The sequence below is a fragment of the Neopsephotus bourkii genome, unplaced genomic scaffold (genome assembly GCF_033783945.1).
Source record: "Neopsephotus bourkii isolate Nb327-2 ecotype Australia unplaced genomic scaffold, CSIRO-AGI_Nbou_v1 NB_1067, whole genome shotgun sequence".
NCBI classification, from domain to species: domain Eukaryota; kingdom Metazoa; phylum Chordata; class Aves; order Psittaciformes; family Psittacidae; genus Neopsephotus; species Neopsephotus bourkii.
In genome coordinates, this window is record NW_026901555.1 from 949,727 (window position 1) to 975,538 (window position 25,812).

The 25,812-nt window shown below is 42.9% G+C and overlaps 1 protein-coding gene across 1 annotated transcript in view; it reads left to right on the forward strand.

The window, feature by feature from the left end:
* The window catches only part of CAPN6 (calpain 6), a 47,666-nt gene that overhangs the window by 12,193 nt on the left and 9,661 nt on the right, over positions 1-25,812 (forward strand). The window contains exons 2-8 of the mRNA XM_061361874.1: positions 14,286-14,417; positions 14,874-15,082; positions 15,439-15,631; positions 17,739-17,932; positions 19,622-19,699; positions 21,528-21,723; positions 24,563-24,685. Of these exons, the coding sequence (XP_061217858.1) occupies positions 14,286-14,417; positions 14,874-15,082; positions 15,439-15,631; positions 17,739-17,932; positions 19,622-19,699; positions 21,528-21,723; positions 24,563-24,685 (1,125 nt within the window). The remainder of the gene's footprint in view (positions 1-14,285; positions 14,418-14,873; positions 15,083-15,438; positions 15,632-17,738; positions 17,933-19,621; positions 19,700-21,527; positions 21,724-24,562; positions 24,686-25,812) is intronic.

Genomic DNA, 25,812 nt, shown 5'->3' on the forward strand with positions numbered 1-25,812 from the left:
TGACCCTCGTCCGTGTCCCATTTTCCTGGACCAGAATCTGCAGTTCAAATCAAGACTGAGGTGTACTGGGGAAGTCAGTCTGCTGTGGCTCAGCCATGCTCTAAATAAGAAGCCCCAAAGATGTCATGGTATTTCATTCAGGTGGGCTCCAATTCTGTTTGAGACCATCCATCAGAAACAAGAACTCTTGACTTGTTCTAGGCTTTGTCCTTTTCCTCACCTTTCTGTAGCAAATTAGTAACACCCCACTGGTGGCACATTTAGGCCTCAAGAGACTTTGATTGTGCTTCAGGGTGTTAAGCAATTTGAAAAACGAAAGCACGGGAGAAGCTGGTGCTGCAGGACTTGGGAGGAGAGGTCCCCACTTCTTCGAGATGGGTGTTTAAGAATTGCTGTTGGGACTGGAACAGATACTGCTTTATTCTCCTAAGATGTTATTTTAGAAAGCATCCTTTTCTAAACAGGAATTTATGAATTTAGTTGAATTCACTCTCATTCCCATCAGTGATACAAGGTGGTGCACCTCTGTACTAATAATATGGTTTTGGGGGGTAAAACCCTGGTCACTTTCAAAGCTTTGGGATTTTTGCTGTCGTCTAGGGTGCCACCTTGCCTTTCCCCTAACTGGCTGAGTATGGCATCATGAAGACATTCTTTGGCATGTTTTCGTCTTGGTTTCTGACTGGATGAACCATTCCTCCCAGAATATTTTGTACTCAACGTTTTCATCTGGGGAAGCTGTGACATGTTTCTCCTGGAATTGCCAGACTGTTCCCAGAATGGAGCTGTTGCTCACCCTTATTAATTCCATAATTTATTTTTTTGTTTGTTTTGCCTGGAAAATCTTGTTAAGATGGAGCTTACCCAGAAGAAGAGATGAGCAATGATCTATAAAACCTTTAGCCGTCAGCAAATACCCCGTGTCTAACCTCTCCAGTCTGGTGACTGAGTGCATCCTGTGTGACATGAACTTGATGGCTCAATCCCGTTTCTGGTGTTACTTCAGAAAATTCTTTGCTCCTCGTTTGCTCTTTGGTGCTGGCTGTGTCACATCAGGAAGGAAAAACCACAGTGCCTCCTGGCCAGCATCCCTACCCTCCTTCCTCACAAAGCTTGCTGAGGGGCTGGGAGCTCAGCGATGTCCCAATACACAGCTCCATCCTTCCTCCCCCTGGTCTCACAGGTACCAGGGCAATGCGAGGCATGGGGTCCCATTTTTTGTGGCAGCATCCTTGGATACACTCACCCTTTGATGAGTGTTGCATTTCAATATGATGGAGAGAGTTTTGAAAGTGGCATCTATCTCAACAGTATTACCCACCCAAGTCTTCCAGGGATATAATTAGGAGCAAACATTTGTAAATGACGTGCATGCTTGCCAAGCAGGCAGCTCTCCAGATGCCAGTATTTTGTTATCTTCTCTCTTGGCAGTTTATCCAGTTTGTATTTTCCTCCTTCAGATTGGATGGAGACTTTCTGATATTGCTGCGTTTTAGCTCTAAAGAAGAAAGTACAAAACAACCTCAGTGTTTCTTCTAGAACATAAACAGCGTAATTCCAAGCTTCTGAATGTTTCTTTAAAGCTTAAAAGGCCAGGTTTTTATTTAATTGGTTCAATTGTCATTAGATGAAAATTGGTTTCTCAGAGGTTTCTGTTTGTCCTGAGGCAATGTGATGACAGCAGGAATGAAATGGTAAAATATCAGGCTGTAAAACGAAAAACCCAAGGATTACATTCTCAGCTAGCTTCAGTCTTTTTACTGGAATTGTGAGTTCATTGATTTAGTCTTCCTAAAGAATTAAATGCCTGGCTTCTCTGAAGGAAAAATTATAGCCCAAACATGCCAGTTGCAAAGGCAGTTAAGGTGCTGTTCTGTCAACAGCCTTACCCGAAACTGAGAAGCCTCCACATCCCAAAAACGCTTTGTATGTTAAGAGCTTTATGCTTTTCTCATTGTATTTCCATATTTAAAAGGGTATTTGGGATGAGTGAAGTCCTGGAATTTGAGATGTTCTGAGCCATTATATCTTGGACTTGCAAAGTAATTTGTTTGCATTTCATGCTCTTTCCCTGTGATTTAAATGTGTCCTTCAATATTTTATGTAAAAATTAAATGAAGATATACATTTTCCTGGAAGCTTTTAAAGCTCTCTTACAGCTGATAAACCTTTTGTGTTGCCTTTATGTGATGGTGTTTCTAACCTAATTATAAAGGTTAAAACGTTCCACGTTTGCATCTTTTCAAGTTTGTAGGAAATAAAAGGTTCTTTATCAGGAAAATACACTGTTAACTGCAAATGTTCTCTTCTGGGTTTTATGCCCTGAACTTTGGCCAGTGTTGCAGCTCACGTAACCATCTTGACCTACTTATGTGCATCAGGAAATGGCATCTCTCTTCTCAGAGATATTCGTAAGTGACCTGGGTGCTGTCCTGGGCAGCCTGCTCTAGGTGAACCCTCAAAAATGCACTCTCTGACTCCCATGTTGGTCTGTTTCACCAGGAATAATGAAACATTCAACTTTATGCAGTTGCTTATTTTGTTGGCTGCAACTTTTTAGGTGAAAATGGGATCTGGAAAAGGACAGAACTGGCCTCATTAATTAAAAAGGCCTTCAGGACTTGTCCTGTCTAATAAAGAGCCTCTGTGCTGTATAGAGCACACTGAGGTCTGATTTTTGCATAGAGACAGCACTTTCTAGACTGATACTGTGAATAAATAATCAAAATAGGGGTTTGACTTTATCAAGCATTCAGTCCTGTGATGGTTAGCAAAAAACTAAATCTCATTTAGCAATGATCCAGCTGTGGGCTGGACTTCAGGCTGCAACTTCAGAGCTTTATTGCTGCTTCGGCTTTACTACAGGTACAAGCACTTTTGGGACTGATGAGGGAGATGCATGCAGGGCTTTGCTCCCCCTTGGTCACCAGGATAGCCGTGTGGAGTTGGAGAGTTTGTGCAGAGCTCATCTTGCTGTAGTTTTTGTGCATGATCACAGTTGTCTATTTTCTCCTGCCTTCAGATAAGGGCCATGTAAGACTTTGACATCTAATTTTCCTCCCTAAATGGAGATGTGAATGTGGTACCTCTTCCTCTTTCACTGACTAACTCTGCTCACAATGGAAGTTCTCAGAAGTGATGTCTAAAAGCTGCTTTCACATTTGGGCACAGGATCTAACTGGTAAAACAGCTAACGTCAGGAATAATTCAAATTTAATCCAAACATTTCAAATGTAATACAAACATTGCATTTCTCATCCCTGGTCTTAATGGGCTTTCTCTATTCCTAAAGGCATGATGAATCTCTGGTGTATAGCGGCATCTGTCTATGGATAGGAGCGGATTGAGGGGCTTGAGTGGCCTTGTACCTCCACTTGCATAAAGCAACATCACCCCCTTGGCATAGCTGGAATGATGATGATTTACAGCTGAGAATCTGGGTTGCATCTTGACATTTAAATAGAGTGAATAGCATAGATTCTAAGGGGGATGATGTGCTTGCAAGAGACAAGGGCACCATGTGAAGCTACTTCTGCAGACATTCTGAAATCTGCAAAGAATTAAAACCCCCTCTAATGAACTTAATGGCTGCACTGTAAATACTTAAACAGTAAAACAGGAAAAAAGCAACATTGGCAAACCCCAGCGTTATTAGAAACAGGCCCTTGTCCCTGGCATTTGAGAGTTAAGATAGATTTCCTTAGGTTTTCCACTAACTTTACTTTGCCTGTTAGACCCTGATTGAATCAAGTAATTAATGTGATGGATGGTGTGAGGGTGGGGTTAAAAGGTGACTCATGATTTTCTCTTGGAAGTGGTCTGTGTGTTGAGCACCAGTGAAGAGGTTACCAGAGACAGAAGTGAGCCAGAATGATTTCAGTGTCCCTGATGGAGTGTAGAGTTCCAGCTGGCTGGGATGGTTTTCCTGGTACATCATAAAGAAATTAAACCTGGCAGGAGGGGAGTAGTGCTGGAACTGGAGTGGTTCTTCAGCACTTAGAGGTGGAGCACTGTGCTCTAAGACTAGCTGGAATTTGATGTCTAATCAAGTTCATGTTTGAGTTACCAGCACCTCTCAAACTTGTCTTGCTAGGAGACAAGCAAACTGTTTCTCACAACAGAAGACCTTGAGAGGTTTCCATCATCTCAGATGGTGAGAGGCTTCAAGTCAGCACAGCAATTCCTAAATGTTCATAGGAAATCTCCTTCTTTAAAGGAAATTTTATAGTGCTTTGAACAGGCAAAAATTTTGAACACCAGAATTCTTACTGGTTCCTTTTGAAACATGTTGAGTTGATAACAGAATGTGGGTAAGAAAAGCAAATGTGAGAACATAATGGTAAGAGACAGCACTAGAAAAGAGGGTGCTTGGTTGAAGCATGAACTAAAGTGAATTCATGGATACAGTGGCAATACTGGTCATCATTTGGCATCATTGTCAGCAGAGATGGCATATTAGTCACACGCTTACACTTCAGCACCTAATATGGTTCCTTAAATTTCAGAAGCTTCCTGACTTTTTTGACCTAATAGAAGGAAAAGGGCTTGTCCAAAAATGTGTTACTTCAGTCCTGTAACAATCTATCCTAGGCAAAGGCAGAGCTAGCCTACATGGATGGCAAAGGATGTCCTTGACTGCCTGGCAGGTAGGACAACTGCACCTTTGCTTAAGTGCCTCACTTTGGACATGACTGTTGTGAGTTTTTCTGTTTCATCACTCAAAACTGAAGCAACTTATCTCATGATAACGTTATTGCTAGATGGCCATCTTTCCAAGGTAAGGTCTTAAGGCATGTTTTAGAAGCTGCTGTCTATTTTTAAGATATGTAAGTATATTTCTGGTAGTAGTTGTGAATTTATGAGAGACGATCCCCTGATGCGGCTGATCATAAAAATGCTTTTAGCATTCAGATGTAAAACAAATGCTGCTGTGGCATTTCTAATGCAACATTTTAATAGCTCAGAATCTGAACTCTTAGGCAAGCAGTGAGATTCCTCGAAATGGGAAGGTGGTTGGTTGTTCAGACCAGGTATGTTTTGGGCTCTCTCTCTGAACTGGTTGGTCTGTTTTGTTCCTCAGCAGTATTTTCTGTATTACTCCCTTTGGGGGCAATTTGCAACACTGGTGATCTTTCTGACCACTCTGATGGGTGCTGGTGTTCATCCTCACTGCATAACTTTGCTGACCTGACATCTGCTAGCACCTAGGCAGCACTAGATGTTGGTGTCACTGTCCTGCCTGCAGCTCACACCCAGTCTGGACAGTGAATGGAAGGAGTGGGCTATACCAGAACGTCAAGGAGTAGGCTGATGGGAAGGCTTTTATCTAGAGCTCCTAGAAGGATCTGATGAACTTCTGATGGTGTGAAATGCTATGGTTCTCTCAAGGCATTGGGCATATCTCTGTGTCTGAGGTAAATGCCGTAATTAGTAGATACTGGAATCTAGGCTGAAACCAAATCCTGCTGGAAAGGAGAAACTTGTTGCTAAAGAGGTTTGTGCTCTTTAATGCTTAGATTGATGGTTTAGATTTAAGCTTTTTAACCTTTAAAGTTTGTGTATTGCCTTTGGACAAGCAGGAAATACATCCTTTCAAGCAAAACAAATCAGCTTAATTTGAATTTTCATCCCAGACGGTGTTTCTTAGATGACCTGTCTTCATTTTTGCCACACAATGCCCAATGTTATAAGAAAAAACACCCCAAAAAAGCCCCAAAGGGTGACTCTGCTGAAATCTACCTAATACTTTTTTGTAAACAGCTCATAAAAGGCTGTTAACTCCTCATAAAAGGCGATGATAAGGAATTCAGTCTGCGTCAGTTTTCAGCCCCTTGAGACACAGCTTAAGGTCAGACTGGACAAGCCTGGAAAGGTCATGGCCACTGAGCCAAACTGATGCTCATTATCAGGCAAAGCAAATAGCTGCCTCCACAGCCAGATACAGACCTGGGAATTGTTTATTCCGCCCTGGTCCACTGCTGAATATTTCAGTGTTGTGGAAAACTGTGTGTGACGTTTTCCACCCTCCTTTTCTTACTGTGTTTTTTTTCCCCATCTTAGGAATCTAGCCCAAGAACTTGACTGAAAAACATGTTTTGTGGAAGCAGTAAAAAACCTAAACCATAGCTAAACAGTGGGTGGCCTTTTAATCTAATGAACCATGAGTGGACTTACAACCTGCGTCTGACCTCAGCCACATTAGTGTGTGCCTGGAACTGATGTCAGGGGGTTGCTCTAAACTGATTGTCTTTGAACTTGGGCATCCCTCTGCTACTTGCATTTAATGCAGATATGTTTCCACTGCTTTGGTAGGTTGTTCTTTGCAGAAGTAGGCTGGTTTATATCACCTCTGTCTCAAATGAAGTGTATACTTGGGTTTTCTTGAAAATGCCCTCAGTTGCTTTCCACTGGAGAAAAAAACCCAACTGTTCTGAGGTCCCTGGCTGCTGGCAGCCTGTGTGGAGCAGTTACAAGTTGCTAAGTAGCAAGGCACACATGCAGACTAACTGCATAGATCACATGCAATGAGTCTGACTCTTCTGGGGCCCTTCCCCATATGCTGCCATACACATTCTAATCTCTAATAGTGATTCTGAACTCATGTATGACTTTTAAACAGATTTCTAATGTCCTTATCACTGCTGGTGGGCGGCTCATCCAACAAAAGCTCTTTTGATGTGTGTTCACAGTAGTAAGTGTTGAATATTGTCCACCTTCTGGTAATGTATCTACTATATCTACCTGTTTTTTATGGAGCTTCACCATCTCAAAATCACAGCAAATTCTTTTAGAAGCATTTTACAAGGAACCTTTGGTTTATGGCCCAAAAATGGTGCCTTTTCTGTTGGGAAAACAGTTTCTTCTGTCAAGAAATTGAAATACGTCATTTTAGCCAATTAATGCTTTGATTAATTTTTTTTCCTCCCCAAATTTTGTCACACAGCTTTGGAATAGCAGAAAATGAAGAGGTTGGAATTGCTAATGAGTGAGACATGGAGGAAATAAGATATTCCAGAGAAGGTGGCAACATCAACCAACCGAAGTCATCTCAGGATGCTCAGTGTCTGTGTTCACTGAGCCAGCAGTAGTCTTTGAGAGATTTTAACTTCATATCATTAATTAATACTATTTCAGATAAAATAACCTCTAAAATAGGTATATTTTAGGTTTTAACCTGTGCTGCTTTGGATGCAGTTCCTCTGACTCGCTGGGCCTGCTTTTGTGGTGTGTATTACTGGGTTTATTTGATGAGATACTCATCAAAGACACGAAAGATAACATTTTGTGCAGCAGCTGATTAAAAGCCTGTTCTGAACTATTACCTTGGTTTGTGTGATCAGCAGAGAGAGGCCTCTCTTCAGTGTTACCAGACCGTGAGAGGTGGCTGGTGATGTCTGTAAATTGCCTCTTGGAAGAGCCCATGTTGTGGTTCCAGGGGAGGCTGGACACCTAACTGAGAGAGCATGACTGTTTCCCGAGGTGAATCCAGTCCTAAATAGCATCTCTGGTTGCTGCTCATGAAGAAAAGTAACACAAATTGTAGTACTAAATTTAGAGGAGGGAGCAGGTACCAGGGGAAGAAGGAAGGAGGCAAAGGCTGTTGTCTGGAAGTGGAGTGAGAAAAAAAAAGTTCTTAAAAAAGGCAGCTTTTCTCTGAAAACAAAGCGTTATGAATGTACTGCAGTTCTATAGAATGTTGATCTAAAGCATCACAAGCTACGAGAGTGCAAGAGATGTCCGATAATACTTCTGAGAGGGTCCTGGGAGAACAGGGAGTTTTTCATTGTATCCTTGAATGATTTCTGAGGTGAAGTGGCAGAGAACTTTAAGAGCTTGAGTAAACACTTTGTTATTGAGGTTCAGGAAAAGGTCAGCCCCATGCACATCATTTGTACCCTTTCCAGCAACTGTCAGCATTTTGGATGGGAGCAACTCCAGCTCTCCAAGGGTCAGGTGGAATCTAGAGGCAGCCAAGATACACACCACATTGCCCAGTGTTTGGGGTTCTTTTCTTCCAAAACATTAATTCAGATCCTCCCCCAATATACGTGTCCCATAGGCAGGGCAAGGCTGCAACCCATGGCCTTCCCTGAGTATTAGTCACCACTAGCCCCAAACTAAAAATGGGGAAAAAAGAGCACTATAAAAATGTCTGTGATTCATTTGGTTTTGTAACAGGACTTTTTGGAGAGGGAGGAGGGGGAAGAAGCATTTCTCAATCCCCAAAGAACTGAGGGGTTTTTACCCAAGACTAGAGCAAACTGGCATACCCTTCCCTTGCATATGTACAGTTGGGTTTCTTTTTTAAGCAGTATTGGGCATTATCTTCCTCTCAGGAATGGATGTTGCTGGATAAATGGGCATGAACTTTAAGGAGGAATTACACATCCTGATCCTGAGGTGTACAGACAGAAACCTGAGGGTAACGTCTTCCTTTTGTTCATCTACATGACATTACAAGATAAAGTCAATCCTGGTCTCAGAAAGGGCTGCTTCAGACAGGGTCAAACCTGACTCCAGTTTTCTGTTGGTGGAGGTTTCCTTGAGAACTGCCCTCTGAGGGGTTAGAGCTATACCACAGGGCAGGATTGTAATGTAAAACGTCTCTTTTTTCACTCCATAGGCAGTTTTTGTAAGGCATAACAAGGTTGCAGAAGGCAGTTGGACTCAGTTATTTTTCTTCTTAGGGCTAACTGCAGTTGCCTTGGCAAAGAGCCTGATCTGGAGAGGGCTTCTATAAACATGCCAGCACAGCTGGGATTTATTATAGCATAGACAATCTCTTCTACTTCTTCAGCTACACAACCTCAGTAAGTGCTGTGTTTGCTGCTTTCCACTGGGGAGGTTGGTTCATAGGTAGCTGTAGCCAAAGCTGAATTTTTGCATCCAGATTCAGAAGGAATTGCCTTTCCCCTTCCCTGCGCTGACCTCACTCTCTACAGGAGTTGACATGAGGATGGTAAAAGAAAATGGAAAGAATTCTCGCCTCTCACATAATTCAAACTGCTTTAAAAATCAAGGGGATGATGTACTGGGCTGAAGTTGATCAGTCTGATCAGATCAAGGACAGTGCTTGTCCCCATAGGTTTTGTGTGCAAGCAAAGGTAGATTATTTTTTTATGTTAGGGTTGGGTTCTTCAAAGGGTGCTGAATTAAGGTCTAAATGCTACTGAATCATATGAAAATCTCAGTTGCAAACATCATTATTGCTTTGTTTCTTCCCTTTCCCTCAATGTCTGTTTTTCTGCCTGAGCCAGCTGACAGACACTAACCATTAAACCTTTTCTCAGACATCAGAAATGTCTCAGCGTTTCACAGTGCAGCTTCAGTTTCTATCTGTGAAGATACACAGGTAATTAATTAGCCCTTTGGACGTCTTTCTCCCTATTATAACCAATAGAGCATAACTTTGAATTCATGGAAATTGATAATACTTATGCCAAGAGAACACACAAACCATTCCATAGCTCCAGTGAAATGACTGTTTGTTGTGTCCCATGGTTCACATTGTTTTGAAACTTCCTAAGAAAGAGATGTTGTAGCAAAAGCCAAGTTGCCATCTTTCATCTCTGTACTTCAGTCCAAACATTTTGTATCCCAGTGAAATTCCTGACTGCAGTTTGTCAGACCTGAGCAGATGAGTGTTAGTCTAATGGCATAGATTGCATTATAAAAATGGATTGTGTCACCAATACGTACCAGCTTGATTTACCAGCTTGATTTCTTTCCAGCATGTGATGGGATGGATCTTGTGACTTAGAGAAGAGCAGTAGATCTGATATAGTTTGACTTTCATAAGAGTGGCAATATTTGGTATGTTTCTCCACAGTATGAAAAACTGGATTCATTCAAACTTCTGTAACAGGGATGCAGAGCTGGTGAAATAAATGACTTGGAGCACTCTCAGGCTGGCATTGTATCGATGGAGTCCTACAGAAATCTCCCTTAGTCTTCTATTCTTCAGTATTTTCATTACTACTTGGATGAGGGGCTAAAAATCCACGTATGGGAATGCTGAAGGACTGGGATACGATTGCAAGCCAGTTTGCAGAGTTGAGAATTCAAACTTATCTTGATGTCTTGAGAAAATAGTGTGGAATAAACAGGATGGAATTCAGCATCACTTCATCAATGCAACCAAATTCAGTGCTTTGGTATTAAGTGACTTCATGGCTCAGTTAGGGGGAACAAATGACTGGCAGCAAGTTCATAGAATAGGATCAAAGGCTGGGTCACAGTCTGAATACAAGTTATATGTGTGAAATTAAGTGAAAAAGACAGGAAAATGGGACCCCAGCTTCAGTAAATGAGAGCTTTGAGCTCTGCTCAGCACTGCTTAAGCCTCATTTGGAGCATAGTGTCTGGATTTGGGCACCACACTTGACCAGTGATACAAAATATGAAGAACCAGTTATTAAGACTAGAGCAGAGAGAATTGTTACAGGCTTTTAGATTATATGAGGGGTAGCTGTAGGAAGGAAAAGTAACTGTTCTCTCCATTCACAGAAGTCTTGGGCTTACAGGGCAGCTCATCAGTGACAACCAGTGGAGGAAGCATGTGAACTTTCCCCCATGCATTGTGTTAAATGCAGGTTAAAGAAGCTTCAGTCACAAGTAGGTTTGGGTTGGCCAGTTTGGACACCAGGCAACTGTTAGGACTAACTACCTGTCAAGGTCTCTCCCACTGTTGTTTTGTGTGATCCCACATTAACTGAGTTTCTCATCTCCAGACTGCTCAGTGTTCTCCCAACCTGGCATTAACCAGTTCATTTACTCCATTACAAAGAGATAAACCAATTTAAATCAGAAAAAGGGGTTTGTGAGCCACTTCATTTCTCACAGCATCATCGTTGAGTAACACTAAATGTCACATCTTTAAAGCCTATGCAGAGCAGCAGGGATAGGAGGTGACACAAATAGACTTCTGTCATGCAAATGGAAGTCTGGTATGAAAAGAAGAGCATCAGGGTTTTCAGCAGAACTCTGAGCCTCTGCATCCTCTTACCTCACTTTCAGACTATACAGCCTAATTATAGTTCTGCAGATGGTGTTTATTTCATTATGCACTTGCAGAAGGGGAGAACTGGGGAGAGCTCTCTCTTGGATGCTGGAATGCTCCTTGTGGGCATAAATAATAAGACAAATGCTTTTATTAGTGGTGGCGTTTCAGAAATAGTGTGGCTATTATACATTAATGGTGTATAATAAGACACAGTAACCTCCTTTAAACTTTTTCCTGGAAATGTGAAGCCGTTTCTCTTTTTTTACAGCACAGATGATGCATTCCTGAGCAAAGGAATAAGGGTTAAACCACTATATTTGCTAAGGAAGCACTTCAATGTCCAAGTGTTTGGGTGCTTAGGTTCCAAGGAGAGAAGGCATCAGGTCTCCTCAAGCTCCTGGGCCACATCTCGTCTTTTCTTGTAATTCCTCTGATGGTAGCTGGCTTGGTCCTTCAGCTGTCCAAAGTTATCACTGCTGGGAACATTACTGCAAAACCTGGGGGGAGGGGGGGATTGTTTGTTTTAGGGTTTTTTTTAAATGCTTGGGACAACCAGAAGTGCTTCAAGATCCTCCCAAGGACTGCAGAATCCTGTATTTAAATAGCACATTTCTAACTGTGGTGGGGGATTTGTGGTTTAGCTGATTCCATCTCAGAAGTTTTCCTTAGAATTTGCTATTCTGCATAAATGGTGAAAAGCAGAAAGCCCCAAAGAGAGCAAACGACTGAAATCAGCCAGAGCTTGTACCTGAGTGGTGGTGTGCATCTCATCTGGGCCACACAGTGACAGTCATCACAGAAGCTGTTACAGTGGCTGTAATTAATGACAAGAGAAAAAGAGTTAATGTCATTTTCTTACTCTGGTGTTTAGTCTCAGCAGTCCAGGGCTTCTAGGCAGCTTAATAAGAAAGGGTTTATCAAGCAGGATCCTGAAGAATTTAGTGGCTGTAGTGGAATCAGGGAGGTGCTGTTTCTAAGCTCTGCTGCTCTATGTTTGCTTTGGATCAGCAAATGTTAATCTCGTCCATAAGCTTTGGCAGATGACACGTGTTGCTCTCTGTTTTTTCTCTGAGGACTGTGTGAGACGCAAGACACGCTTCAATTAAAAATACCAGTTTAATGTGGTTTTTTGGGCAAAGCAACCCAAATAAGAGCAGATATTTGTAATACACAGTAGTGCTTAATGTCTTTTGAAAGTTTTGGCTTCCTCTAGTGACAGAGAAATCTGGACAATTTTAATTCTGAAGGCTCCTTTTATCCCGTGTTTATTATGCTAAGAAAATACCATTTTGAAAGGAAAAACAAACTGAAATTGTTACTGCCAGAGATGCATGGAAATGGGATCTGAAACTTGAGTCTATCCAAGCTGGGTTTGGAATGTGTGCTACCACCATGAAGGCCAAGCAATCAACTGATGTCAACCCTGCAACAGGCAACCGAGTTGACTTACATCAGCTGAAGTGCTTAGCCTGGAGCTTCTGCTGCCATTCTGTACCAGGGCATCCAGGCAGATGAAATGAATCTGTCCGTGATGCAGATGGGTGGGAATCAGGTACGTGGTCAGTTTTCTTCATAGGCACCATTTTGTTATTCAGAAGTCCGTTAATAAGCTCTGAAATGTCTCTAAGTGAAGATGTGTAAGAAACGCTGGCAGAAGAACAGTGTCATGCAATGATCAGTCACTTGTTTCCCAAGAGGCGTTTAAAATGTCTACCAATTGTTATTTAATGAGAAACATCTCATGCCAAAAATACCATTTTCTTACAACAAACAGCAGCAGCTCCACCATGACACACCATGAGCTGACTTCAGGCTGCCATCTGCTAAGGTAGCCCAGGAAAACAGGCTTTCAGCTCATCACTGAGGTGCTTCTTTTTTGTGAGGCTTAAGTTCAGCTGGCATGGATTTGTCACAGTCCCATCAAAGGGAAGGCTGAGAGGTTTTGACATGCCTGGTGTGTAGCCAGCCTTGGATTGCAGTCTTGGTACTTTGGGGTTATCATCTATAATTGTCAAAGGGCAGTGAGGATCCGGGAGGTAAGGAGCACAGCTCCTTACTCTGCAACTGATAACGAACTGGAAAGACTGCAGTGAATTTGGAGTCTCCTGCCATTTTGAGGGGAGCGGGTGTCATTTATTCCGTGTTTCTAATGCCTGGTTATAGGATAATTTCCTTTCCACGGTGTTAAATTTTAGAGTTATACTGTGAAAGAGCAGAATTTCTTACTGCTGTCTGTTCCTCCATCCTCTCAAACCAGTCAGGGAAAACACAAGAGTCATGCAGAATAACTGGGTTGAAACCAGTAGCTTCCATACCAGTACTGGGGCAGGCAGATTACCTGTTTTCTGAAGGGTTGCTTGGGAAGTTCTCTGTGGGACTGAGAGGCCACAGATGTTGCAGAACACCGTCTACCAAGGATTTCTTGGTAATAAACACAAAACTGCTGCAAAATGTACCCCTGTGGCTTTCCCATGTTCAGTGATACTTAGAGGTGCTCCTTCCACTGCCTTGATCTGCAGGCTATAAAGACACAGCAAGGGGCAAGCTAGTGAGGCACAGGGAGACATCACAGGAAGAGATGACTATGCTTTGGTGAGAATCTGCATGTGAATAGAGATGGAGCCAGGAAAGCAATGGGAGGGGAGGAAGGAGTGGTTCTAATAAGAGCCAGATAAATAAGCAAGACAAGACCCAGAGAATAAGAGGCATATTTCACAGACATGTATTCGCTGCTGCTTTTGGTGCTGGGTGGGATGCAATAACTCATGCTGTTGGTGGAGGAGGGTTTCCAGTATGTCAGCCAAGGGAGTGGCACAGAAGGAAAAGGAGCTTAGAGTTCTGGAGTCAGTAGCATAATTTCCTGCTGCTTTTCTTGATGGCTTTTTTTCTGGTCAGAGCCTTTCCCTGTAATGTTTCCTCCTTCTCCTTTAATTTACTTTTAGTTCATTAACTGTGCCAATGCCATATAAGTCTTCCAAATGTTGTATTAATTCCAGTCCTCAAAGATCACCCTCAGCTGAGGGCAAAACTAGGAACACTGATAAAATAAGAGGCAAATCCTGGTGTTTAGATAAAACAACACAATCTAGTTATAGAAACTTAATCCTGTGTACCACAACTTTCAAATGCAGTCAGTGTCAGAGAGCTTTGGAACTTCCTGGTACAGAAACTCCACGCTTCAGTGGGAATGTGATGCGCAACAAGTGTGGAGAGGAATAGCTGGAAGGATGCTGTGATCATTTCTGGAGCGGAGTCTCCAGTAACTGCTGTTTTGCTTTGTTAGGACCTCTGTGAAGACCCGCACCTCTTTGTGAACGGAATCAGCTCCCATGATTTACACCAAGGCACCCTGGGGAACTGCTGGTTTGTGGCTGCATGCTCCTGCTTGGCTCTGAGGAAGAGCCTCTGGCAGCAGGTAGGTGATCAGTGTGCTTGGTACATGAAAACTAACAAACCCTGTTGTTTCCCTACCTATCAACCAGCATTTTTCCCTTCAGGACCATTGAGCCTCTAACGAGTGTGAATTTTGGTGAATTCAAATTCGCTTTCTTCAGAAGTTACTTTTTCATCCTAAGAGACTTCCACAGTCCCACTGAGCACCAAAGGAGCTATAACAAAGCCACAGTTAATAGTGTAATAGGTTCTGTCTTTCCCTGCAGAGCAGTTTGAATGTGACTTTCCTAAATGATTCTTTGAAATGGGACTATAGTTGACATTGTACCAAGTTCAGCCTCTTTTTGCACTTCATCTATTTGAGGTCAGCTACTCATAAAACTGAATACCAGCGTAGCACATGCCCCAGGGCTGTCTGCCCTCTGGACAAATCTTAATGTGGTGCATTTGGTGAACTTTCCTTTCTATGGTTCCTCAGGTGATTCCAGATTTTAACGAACAAGAATGGGACCCAAAAAACCCAGAGAAATATGCTGGGATTTTCCGTTTCCGTTTCTGGTGCTTTGGAGAATGGACAGAGGTGGTGGTTGATGATCTGCTGCCAACGATGGACGGGAAGTTGATCTACTGCCATTCCAATGTGAAAAATGAATTCTGGAGTGCATTGTTGGAGAAAGCTTATGCAAAGTATGAACTAATTCATTGTCATTTTGTCCTCAGTGCTGTCCCTTCTATCCATCTGTTTGTTTTTCTTTCAACTCTGTCATATTTTCCATAGGTTTTAGGTTTACTGCTAGTAGAGAACCTAAACTGATTGAAAACTCCTTTAATCTGCATGGAGGAGGGGAATCATAAGAGTGCAATGTACTTTCCTTCAGCAGCCCAAAACCTTAAGGATCATTTGACTTCTTTCCTAGAAACCCAGCAAATGTTTATGTTCAAGCTGATGTTTTGTTTTGTGGTGAAACACAAATATATTTCCTACATTCAAGCTGAATTACAGCAGCCACTTGGTAACTGAGAATGTTCTGTGTTGCCTCCAGGCTGGCTGGATCTTATGAAGCGCTGGATGGAGGCAGCGCTGCAGATGCAATTGTGGATTTTACTGGAGCAGTGGCAGAATCTATTGATTTGGTACAGGGCAAATATGGTGAGATTATTTCTGAGCAGATGAAGCTGTTTGAAGACTTGCTGAAGGTGCATAAAAGAGGCGGGTTGATCAGCTGCTACATTGCGGTACGTATAGAGAGGTGGATTCGAAGAGTTAATTTCAGTTTAAAGAAGTCTGGAAAAAATACCATTATTACTAGAAGCATATTGAGTGTGTCCTTCATTTGTATGCTTTGGAAAAGCTTCCTATGGAAGAAACCAGCACGTTGGCAGTGCTGTCAGCCAAGTATAGCTCCGTGAGCCACTAAATACAATCACAAAACCACAAAGCCATTTGTACTGCCACTTTACTGTGGATCTGAAATCCTATTTTTTCTGAATGGTCACAGTCGTGTATTGACCCGAGGTTAATCCACCCAGAATGCCCTCATTTACAGGCCAGATGGCAGCGCTCATTTTCTCTGTTTCTTAGGGAAATCTGTTTAGAGAAAACAGTTCTGCTGGCACTGCACTGCTGAGACTTCTTGACTTTGGTTGTGAAGTTGCAGTTGTCTCATCAGTGTAATGCTGGAGTTGAGCTGAGAGGCTGAGCTCACTTGGTTATTTAGGTAGTGCTGTTTGTTAATAATGGATGGCAAACCAGACTTCATGTGAATCACATTGTGAATGTTGTTTCTGAGATGATAGGTTGCTCCCAAGTGCTAAGGCAGTTGTTTCTTAACATGGGTCTCCGGAGGAGATAGGCCAAATACAGGGAGCTGTATTTAAAAAACAATAAAACGGAGAGTTGTAATGCTTTCACTTCTTCCTAGCGTTATATTTCTGCCTGTCAAGTTAAACACAGGTGCTTCTAAACATTGTTTACACAGAGGCTGTTCCTATTGGTTTGGCTTGACTTGTCTGCATTTATCACTTTTTGATAGATGTATTATACACATAATGAAGCTTGCAAGGTATAGAATATTTAATACTCAAGTGACTTCATTGCTGACTTACAAACATGTCATCATTTTCCTTGCATTATAAAATAGCCCTGAGATCCACCATTTAGAGATTAGAACAGACAGTAGATGTTTAAATATCTCATTGAAATAAATAAATGCCTTCAGAGTGAGGTGGGAAGGGCAGCCTAGCAGTAAGGAAAGCCAAGCCTGGGGATAACAAAAGCTGCAGGAGAGGTTGCAGACTCCCATGCTGTCAGGGACTGTTGTTTGCTTTTAGTTGTGACAAATGCAAGTGAAAGTGTTACACTGGAGAAAGCTCAAACCCATTGGAAATGTCAGCCAGTCTTGGTGTTGGCGAGAGTCTCACAGTTGCCAGGCCATCTCTCAGTTCCAATTTGATAGAAATGTCTCTTTTCTGTCTTTTCCCCTCCCTGATGTCTTATCTTTGGGAACTGAACACTGTTGTATCAGTGCAACACCTGCGTTAGGAGAAGGACCATGTCTGTTTAGACCACAGGAATTCTGCAGTGGGTAAAAGTGTCTGAGAAAGCATCTCGTGAATGTCATACCTTGAATAAATCCATCTCTCTCCACCAGAGCAAAGGCTTGATCGTTTTGCTCTTTAACTAGCTTACTTTAAGTTTCCATGCAAGGATCTGCTCTAAATCTAACTAAATCTAATATTCCTTCCTTGTTGCCAAGGGAGTGTCTATAGGCCCATTGAGCTATAGACCAACACAGGTGAGAGAGACTGGTTGTGGCTCAATCCAAAGATGTCCATGCTGGCTCCATTTGAATTGTTTCTTTTCAGAAAAAGAGTTGTAGCGCTGATACAGCTTTACTTTTTCTGTTGTCCTGTCTGTTATGTGTTGCTCAGAAGCAACATTGCACTGGCTTTGTAAAGGGCCAGTCATTCAAAGCAACTCCAGCATCTTTTCATGGTACTGCTCTTCTGGTTTTAGATGTACTGCTGAGATTTTGATCTGGACGCATTAAATGAAATTGCTGTAGCCACCAGCCCAGTCTTTAACTTTCAGAGGCCGGGAGGAGACAGAATGGCTGTAGCAGGCAGTATTCTCCTGTGCTGTGGACTTGTCAGGCAGTGTCATGCAGAAGACTAGTTTTGAGCCCCAGTGCTGCTGTCTTCCTGCATAGGCAAAACACTTAGGAAGAGAACATACAGCTCTGTGAAAGAAAACAAACCTTCCCCATCCTGCCCCTTTGAACATGTGTCTATCAGCTCCCTTAATGATACAAGTTCTTTTTAATTGTCATTCTTGGTGCTAAAGGCTTCCTCTGGCAGTGCCAGTGAAGTGGAGACAAAGATGGGTCTTGTCATCGGCCATGCCTACTCAGTGACTGCAATTCGGAAGCTGCGCCTTGGAGAGAGGCTCATATTCTCTTTTAAGGCAGAAAAGCTGTTTATGATCAGGCTGAGGAATCCCTGGGGAAAAAGAGAGTGGAGTGGTGCATGGAGTGATAGGTAAGTGCTGTAAAAGGGATGAAACTTTGATTACGATCACTGGTTAGGTGCATGGCTAAACACTGTTAGGACACAATGTCAGTCTGCAATACTTAGGAGTGATGGCTGAGCTATTGTGCCATCGGTTAGCATTCTCTGAGCAAATGAAGACATCCTGGAAGAGCCAGGAGGTTATGGCTTCCTGCACCTTTGTTTACTGTATATGTACATCACTGCTCTGGCACACTGGGCCACGAGTAGAAAAATAGTCTATGATTAAGTGATGAGTCAAGAACATGAGGTTTGTTCCTAGCTTCGACACTGATTTTGTCTGTGACTCAGTTTCTCATCTGCAGTTGCTAGCTGCTGGGGATGGTATCAGCCTCTTATTCCTGGATAAAATAAGTGACTGGTGGAAAATGCTGTAAAATTGCCATATTTGCGATGCCTGGAATTCTTTTCTAATGAATTTTAATGTGGGCATTGAGCTTAGCAGGCACCTCTAGAGAGACAGAAATGATGGCTGGAGGGGATGTATTCCATCACTGGCAATTTACACATGAAAAAACATTTAACTGGGATGTTACAATTCAAGGCTGTGCTTACCAGCCACTGTTACTGTTTAATAATGCAGTGTTCTTAACAACAGGGTAATAAGTACTTACCTTTCATACTTTAGCTAGCAAAAAATCTATTACTTTCAAAGAGTTTGGTCCAGGTGAAATGCAAAGAATGTGCAGAACTGCTGTGTCTTCTTTAACCTGTGGTTCTTCACTAGCTCTTGTCTTGGCACAGCCGCCACTCCTGCCAGTGGAAGCACTGAGGACTCTGAGGCTGGTCCCTGGTTTTTAGCCTAACAGAATTAAACTGAGTGTTTCCAAATAGGCGAAGAAAGTGTCTGTTATGGCAAGCAGCTTCCCTTCCCTCCTGCCAACCACCTTCAGCTTTATCCTCCAAGTACTTCTGGAAGGAGAGAGAGGAATTGTGGCTCTGTCTAATGTAGCACATTGGGGAAGGGGAATCACACTGTCTTCTATCATGTTGTCTGATTTAAGCATCAGACTGCTTGCATTTAGGATCCTGTGCTCCCTGTAGTCAGTGGAAAGAGGCAGCTGCCTTCAGGGGACAATGCAGAGCATGTAAGTTGTATGTTAATGCAGGGAATGAGGTGTCCATGCAGTGTAGTGTCACACTGGAAACTGGACACTAGGCTCCTGCTGCAGCAGTTTCTTCTCAAAGGCTCTCTGGGGAAATCTTAGACCTCAGGTCTCTTTTATTTAAAAAGCTGTAAGACAAAGCAAATTCTCTGGTCTGAGTGAGGTGTTCAATAAGCTCTTGAGGAGGAAAACTAGGTTTCTTTTGAAGGGCCTCCAGGGAATGGATTCAATCTCATACAGCCTTCCAAACCAGCTGGTTTAGTGTCCTAAGGGAGGGTGTGACAAAGGAAATCAACAAAGATGTGTTCCAGTTGTGACAATTTCCCATTCATCTCTTTCCTTTTTAGCAGCTTTCAAATCGGTTCATGTTTTCAGACTCCTCCTGTAAAAGCCAGTCACTTCTTCCTGAATATTATCTGTCCTTTCAGTACTCTGATGTCACCTTTATAAGGGACTATCAGAGAATTTTCCTTGCAGTTTTATTTCCAGGAGACAGTGCTTAACTGAAGTCATTATTCATCCTTGCTGTTACTTTATTCCTCTTTTCTTTTAGTTCCGAGGAGTGGAAAAAAGTCAGCAATTCAGAACGTAAGCGCTTGGGACTCACTCTTGAGAATGACGGAGAGTTCTGGTGAGTGGGAACCACGTGAAGGGTTTGCAGATACTGGCTGCACTGAGTAATTACCATTAATTCTGCCATTTAACACCTTTAAAACCAGCTTCCCCACATGGATAAGATTATCCAGTCCGGGCACAAGGTCAGTTTCTTTTAAACTCTTGAGGGATGACAGAAGAACAGAAAAGATGGATTAAAAGCCAGTAGAACAAAATTAGTAGTTCTTAGTACTGTAAGTTTCAAACACCCTCAAAATCTATTCATCCCAGAAAGCAACCGTATCCTGGGCTGCATCCAAAGGAGCGTGACCAGCAGGCCCAAGGAGGTGATCCTGCCCCTCTGCTCTGCTCTTGTGAGACGTCCCCTGGAGCATTGTGTGCAATTCTGGTGTCCTCAACATAAAAAGGACATGGAACTGTTGGAACAAGTCCAGAGGAGGCCACGAGAATGATCAGGGGCTGGAGCACCTCCTGTATGAAGACAGGCTGAGAAAGTTGGGGCTGTTTAGCCTGGAGAAGAGAAGGCTGCATGGAGACCTCATAGCAGCCTTCCAGTATCTGAAGGGGGGCTATAGGGATGCTGGGGAGGGACTCTTCATTAGGGACTGTAGTGATAGGACAAGGGGTAATGGGTTAAAACTGAAACAGGGGAAGTTTAGATTGGATATAAGGAAGAAATTCTTTACTGTGAGGGTGGTGAGGCACTGGATGGGTTGCCCAAGGAAGTTGTGCATGCTCCATCCCTGGCAGTGTTCAAGGCCAGGTTGGATGAGGCCTTGGGTGCCTGGTTTAGCGTGAGGTGTCCCTGCCCATGGCAGGGGGGTTGGAACTGGGTGATCTTAAGGTCCTTTCCAACCCTAACTGTTCTATGATTCTATCTATATTTAGGACATTCAGGCAGAATCAAAACTACACATGTTGGTTTACATGATCGAGTGCCAAATACTGAACACAGTGTCAATCCTGTTGCCTAACTACTGTCTTATCTGTAGGATTTCTAGGTCAACCATCACTGAGGCACCTATAAATACAATTACAGCCAAACAGTTTTTGTATCTGTTGGTGTTTTCCAGCATGGGCACAAGTGTTCATTCTGTACAGAATCTCTAGAACTCCAATATGACTGAGTTTAAAGCTTAGATATGCTGAGTCCATCCAGCAGCAGCTTCAGTAGGTCATTAATATTGCATCAAGTGTGTGCTGGGAAGGCTCAGTATGAAAAATCTTCTGTTTGCTTGGCTTTGTCAGAACTGGCAACTGGAAGGGTTTGGTTCTGGGACATTAATAAGCCAGGACATGGTGTTATTTCAGAAGTATGAAGCTGTTAGAGGAGGTGATTGTTTCTAACTGTTCTGCGAGCCAGTCTGTCACTTCAGCAGGCACAGGTTATAGCATTGAGATGGTGATAGATAAAAGCAGTGTGCAGAGTACAGAGGTTTGAGTCCTGCTCAGGGACAGCTGTAGCAATAAGGACCAAGGTGTGAACAGTGGAACAGTGCTTTGGTTGCAGATAATCTTTTACCTTTGCAGTATGCATGTTAACAAGTTCAACCTGGTAGATGCAACCTATCCTTTAATAGATGTGGGTGCTGCAACAAATCCAGAGCTGACCAAACCACACTAAGGTGATATTGCTCTAAATTAAGCTCTAAGATAGTGTGATTGTGGCTTCCCAAGTATTTCTGCATGGAGAGCTTTCCAGTGAATCAGCTTGTCCCCTGGATAGCTGAGCAATGCCTCCTCTTAGGTTACTGGAAGATTTCATGCGTAATTTTGGCTCTTTGCTTGAGTATCGCTGTTTGTTTTTAAGCAAACCATTACTTCCCTGGTGTCCCATGGCACAGGATGACATTTGAGGACTGGTGTAAGAATTTCACTGATGTGGACATCTGCCGGATTGTGAATACCTCCTACTTCAGCATCCACAAGACCTGGGAGAAGAAGATGATGCATGGGGCTTGGGCAAAGAATTCAGAACCCCTGCTAAATCGCTCTGGTGGATGCTTTGATAACAAAGAGACCTTCCTTCAGAATCCCCAGGTGGGAATCCCTGTGTTTTGTGAGGTATTGAAGTGTATCCATTTTAGCCAGAGCTTCTGAAATACCCACCCTGCTTGGGAGCTGGCAGTGATGACTTGACAGAAGCCTCACTGCCTGGGGCTGTCCTCTGGGAGTTTGCTGTTTCACTGCTTGATTGAGTGATTTCTGTCAAACCTCTCAGAGGAGTTTAGATACTGGTTTAGGACTGATATATTTGGGGCTGATGAGTCAGACACACCAGGGTTAGTGAAGTCCTGTGTGGACTTCCTTCAGTTTCCCAGTTGGGAAGTTCCCAGAAAGGTAGCAAGTCTCATTTTTCTAATGACAACTTCATTCGTTTAACATCCCTAAACAGCCTAAGGACTTGGGCCACTGTATTTAGATAGTATCCGTTTGCATTTATCTAAGGTTCTGAAAGTATCTAGTCTTTTCCCCAGGCTCACCCCCTCCTCAGCATTACAGACATTTCCTTGTCTTGTCCTGCCTGGCAAGTTTCAAGGTATTCAGTTAATCTGTTCATCCATTCTCACTCCATTTCTCACCCTCCTGCCCTTCTCTGTGTTGTACACAGAGAATCCCAGTGAATGCAAATTCAGGCATCAAACTGCCAGTACTGCCACTGAGATTTGAGCACTTTCTGCTTTAGTTATTACTTTGAAAATTGACCTCCCTGTCCTTCTGTAATTCACCACATACTTTAGATTAACTGAAGATGTTCTTGTGTCTGCTTCTCTGCAATTGTATGGCAGGTTTCTGTCTGCACCCCTCAGTTTCCATAGCAGGATACAGGAGAAGTGCAGCCTTTGCTGTTCAGACTAGGAATGAATCTCAGACTCCCAGCTTATCCTGCCATACAGCTGTAGATGGGGAAGCAGTTCTTCACTGCTCTGTCTTCTGTCAGTGCCTCTTCTCCAGAGGATGATTTTAGTCAGATATTTCCCTGTATGATTCTGGACATATTCCAAGTGCTTGTCTGGGTCTCATTTGTAAGTGTTGTAAGTGTTTAGCTGCCACAAAGAACAAAATATACATGTTACAGTTGAGTGCAATGCCTGATGCAGTGGAAGCTCTTTTTATTCCAGTGTTATCTCTAGGCTAGTTGATTAAAAGGCTCTTAATAGCAGTGCTGGAACACATTTATGTTAGCTTAGGGCTGTAATAAATTACTGCAGCACACACTGGCATAATCTAGAGATGATCTATCTCTGTGCTCCCTGAGTGAAATGCCTCCTGTGAAGTTTATCTGTACAGAGCAGTATTGTGACACTTCCAGTTCCTTTAGATAAGGGAATTTCAGTATAAATGTATTCCTACAACCATCCCCTAATTTTCAGATTGTTACCCATTAGGATAGCTGAAATGTCATCAGATCAAAAATCATCACAGTTGCATAGCTCTCTCCAGACCAAGAGAGCTCTCATGCACTCTCTCAGTTCCCCATTCACACCTCCATTTGCACACTTCAGGCTATCTGCCAAGGTAACACTGCCTGTGGTTGAACAGGGAGGAGAATTAAAATGTGCCTTATTAGGTGTTCCTGCGTGTTTGTATCTCGCCTCTTAGACTCTGCAGAGGCTGTTTACATCCCCTAGGACTCTCTTCAGGGTCCTGTGCTTTCCCTGCTGCAACATTTATATAGCATACAAATAAGAGTACAAAGAAGCATTGAGTTTATACCAAAACCAGAATAGCAAACAGTAGTCCTGTAGGAGGCCAATCTGGAACATAAGTATTGCGAGCAACAAATGAAGCCCAGAGGCTTGGTAAAGTATTGATTTTCTTTCCAATACTGCTGTGCTTCAGCCAGCTCTGCTAGATTGGTGTTTCCTCCATGTGGGTGCAACACTGCCTGAGACAGAGAGGGTCAGGGATGAGGAATGGGATTGTGCCTTGTTCTGCAGAGCTCAGACCACAGGGGGATGTGAAGTCATTACAGGGGATCATTCCACGGCAGTAACCAAGGCAATCTCAGTATCTACCTCAGAACAAAGCACAATGGGGATTTGCTTTTTAGCAGCTCTTGGAGGAGAAGGGAGGGGGGAGTTGAACCAGGGATGATATTCCTCTGTGTGCTGTCAGGGAATTCTGGCTGAAATCAGAATGTGTAGTGCACGTAATTCCCAGCTGTGCAGAGCTGCAGCTTTATGCTTTTATTTGCTTGCTTCACATTTAAAGGTCTTTGGAGGATGGGAGAATATGACATCTGTCTGGACTTGGAGTAAATAGTGTCCTCTTCCACTGGTTCTGACAACTCAGATTTGCCCTCTGTATGCATGAAAGAAAATTTACAGGAGCCTCTAACAGTGAACAGACTTGAGTGTTTAATTCTTTGTCATATAAAGAAATACCTATCTGACCTTTTGTCTACTGCAAGGCTACATACTCACTCATGAACTGGTCTGGTGGTGATCCTTAATAATGTGAGCAAGTCTGATTTATTGAGATAGGAGCTGCTGCCTAAACTTGATATAAATTCCTTTGATTAGTCTTAAACCCAGGTTCATTCAAGTTTGCTTTAAACAATTTGGGTATAAGATTTGCATGTTAAAGATGCAGGAGTCCTTCCTAGCCCTGTTTATTTTGTAATGCTGTCTCGTGCTGTCCTTTGTGTGAATTACCTGTTTCAGTGTCTCTGATGCTTTTGGTTTAAAGATCCTTATTATTAGCGTTAATTTTTCGTCTGGGGATTGCTGGGAATGTCTGGTACATGGAGAACTCTCCTTCCACCTCCAAACATATTTTCATTTGCATCCTTTGTATGCACATATTTCCTTAGTGATGGCTGTATCCTCATTATCCCAAGGCATTTCTAACTGCTTGCCCTTTTCGTTTTTACTAGTACATCTTTGATGTTAAGAAGACTGAGGACAAAGTACTGGTCTCCTTACAACAGGAGGATCGCCGCAAATACAAGAAAGAAGGGAAAGGAGACAGCATCCCCATTGGCTTTGAAATATTCAAGGTAGGCAGGATCTGCACTCCTGGCTCAGAGTTTGTGCAGCAGCCCTGCTCCATCCTGGCAATGAGATCTTTGGCAGATAGAGGCATGATTGTCATGGTGGGGTCTGGCTCTCCTCTCAACATGAGCTTTGCATGTGTACTGCACTCAGTCACCAGAGCTGACATTAGACAGACTATTTGAACTAAATTGAATCCACTTCAATTCAAACTCTATTTGAACTAAAGGAACAGAAGTGATTTTTCCCTATTGCAAAAGAATTTTAAGTGCTTTTCCTACTTCAAGCTTTGAAGAGAAAGAAAAAAAAAATATTAAAGCTTGAAAGGTTTTTGTTCTCCTCCCCACTGGAGGCTCCTGCCTCCTGTTCATCAGCAAATACAGCCAAGGGAATGAGCTTGAAAAGTCTGAAGTTTTTCTTTTGCCACTTAAGAAGAGAGTCAGGAGTGTTTTCAAAAGCCGGAGTAGTGAGGAGGAAATGAGCAGATGTGAAAAGGAACCAAATGGATCCCAAACAATAATTTAATTGCATTCCCAGAGCAATTTGACTAAAATGAGAACACACAAACTGAAAGGAGGGAAGCAAGAGAAACGGCTATGAGTGTGCTTATTCACTGAGGATCAGGGTTATCTTTAGCACCCGTTGCTCTAGCTAATGGGACTACGCTGAACCCTACCCTAAAAAATAGTCAGTTTTAACAGTCAGTCAGAGCTCCTCACATCTGCATCACACTTACTGATATGACAGTCACCTGTCAACCACAGAGAAAGGAGGCAACTGAATCTCAGCCTCATTTAAGATGCAGCGTAGCTCAGTGGTAGAGTCCTTGGAGTGTGCAGGCATCTCTAAATGCACCTTCTGATCTCTGCAGTAGCATTTTATCTGTTAGTGGGTGCATGTCTTTACCATCCCAAGCTTTCACCTCTACTTAAGGGTATATGTGTATATATACTAATGCAGTGAAGTGTGAAACAGCACTGCTTTGGAGCCTGTGTGGGCTTGTGCTTGGAACACTGGGTTGCCCATCAGGACTATCTCTGCCACAGCTTCTTCGGGTGAAAAACCATTTGCCAAACCATTTGCCTTTATTGCACGTTGTCTTTTCTGCCCATGGAAGGCTGTGTGATGTGGG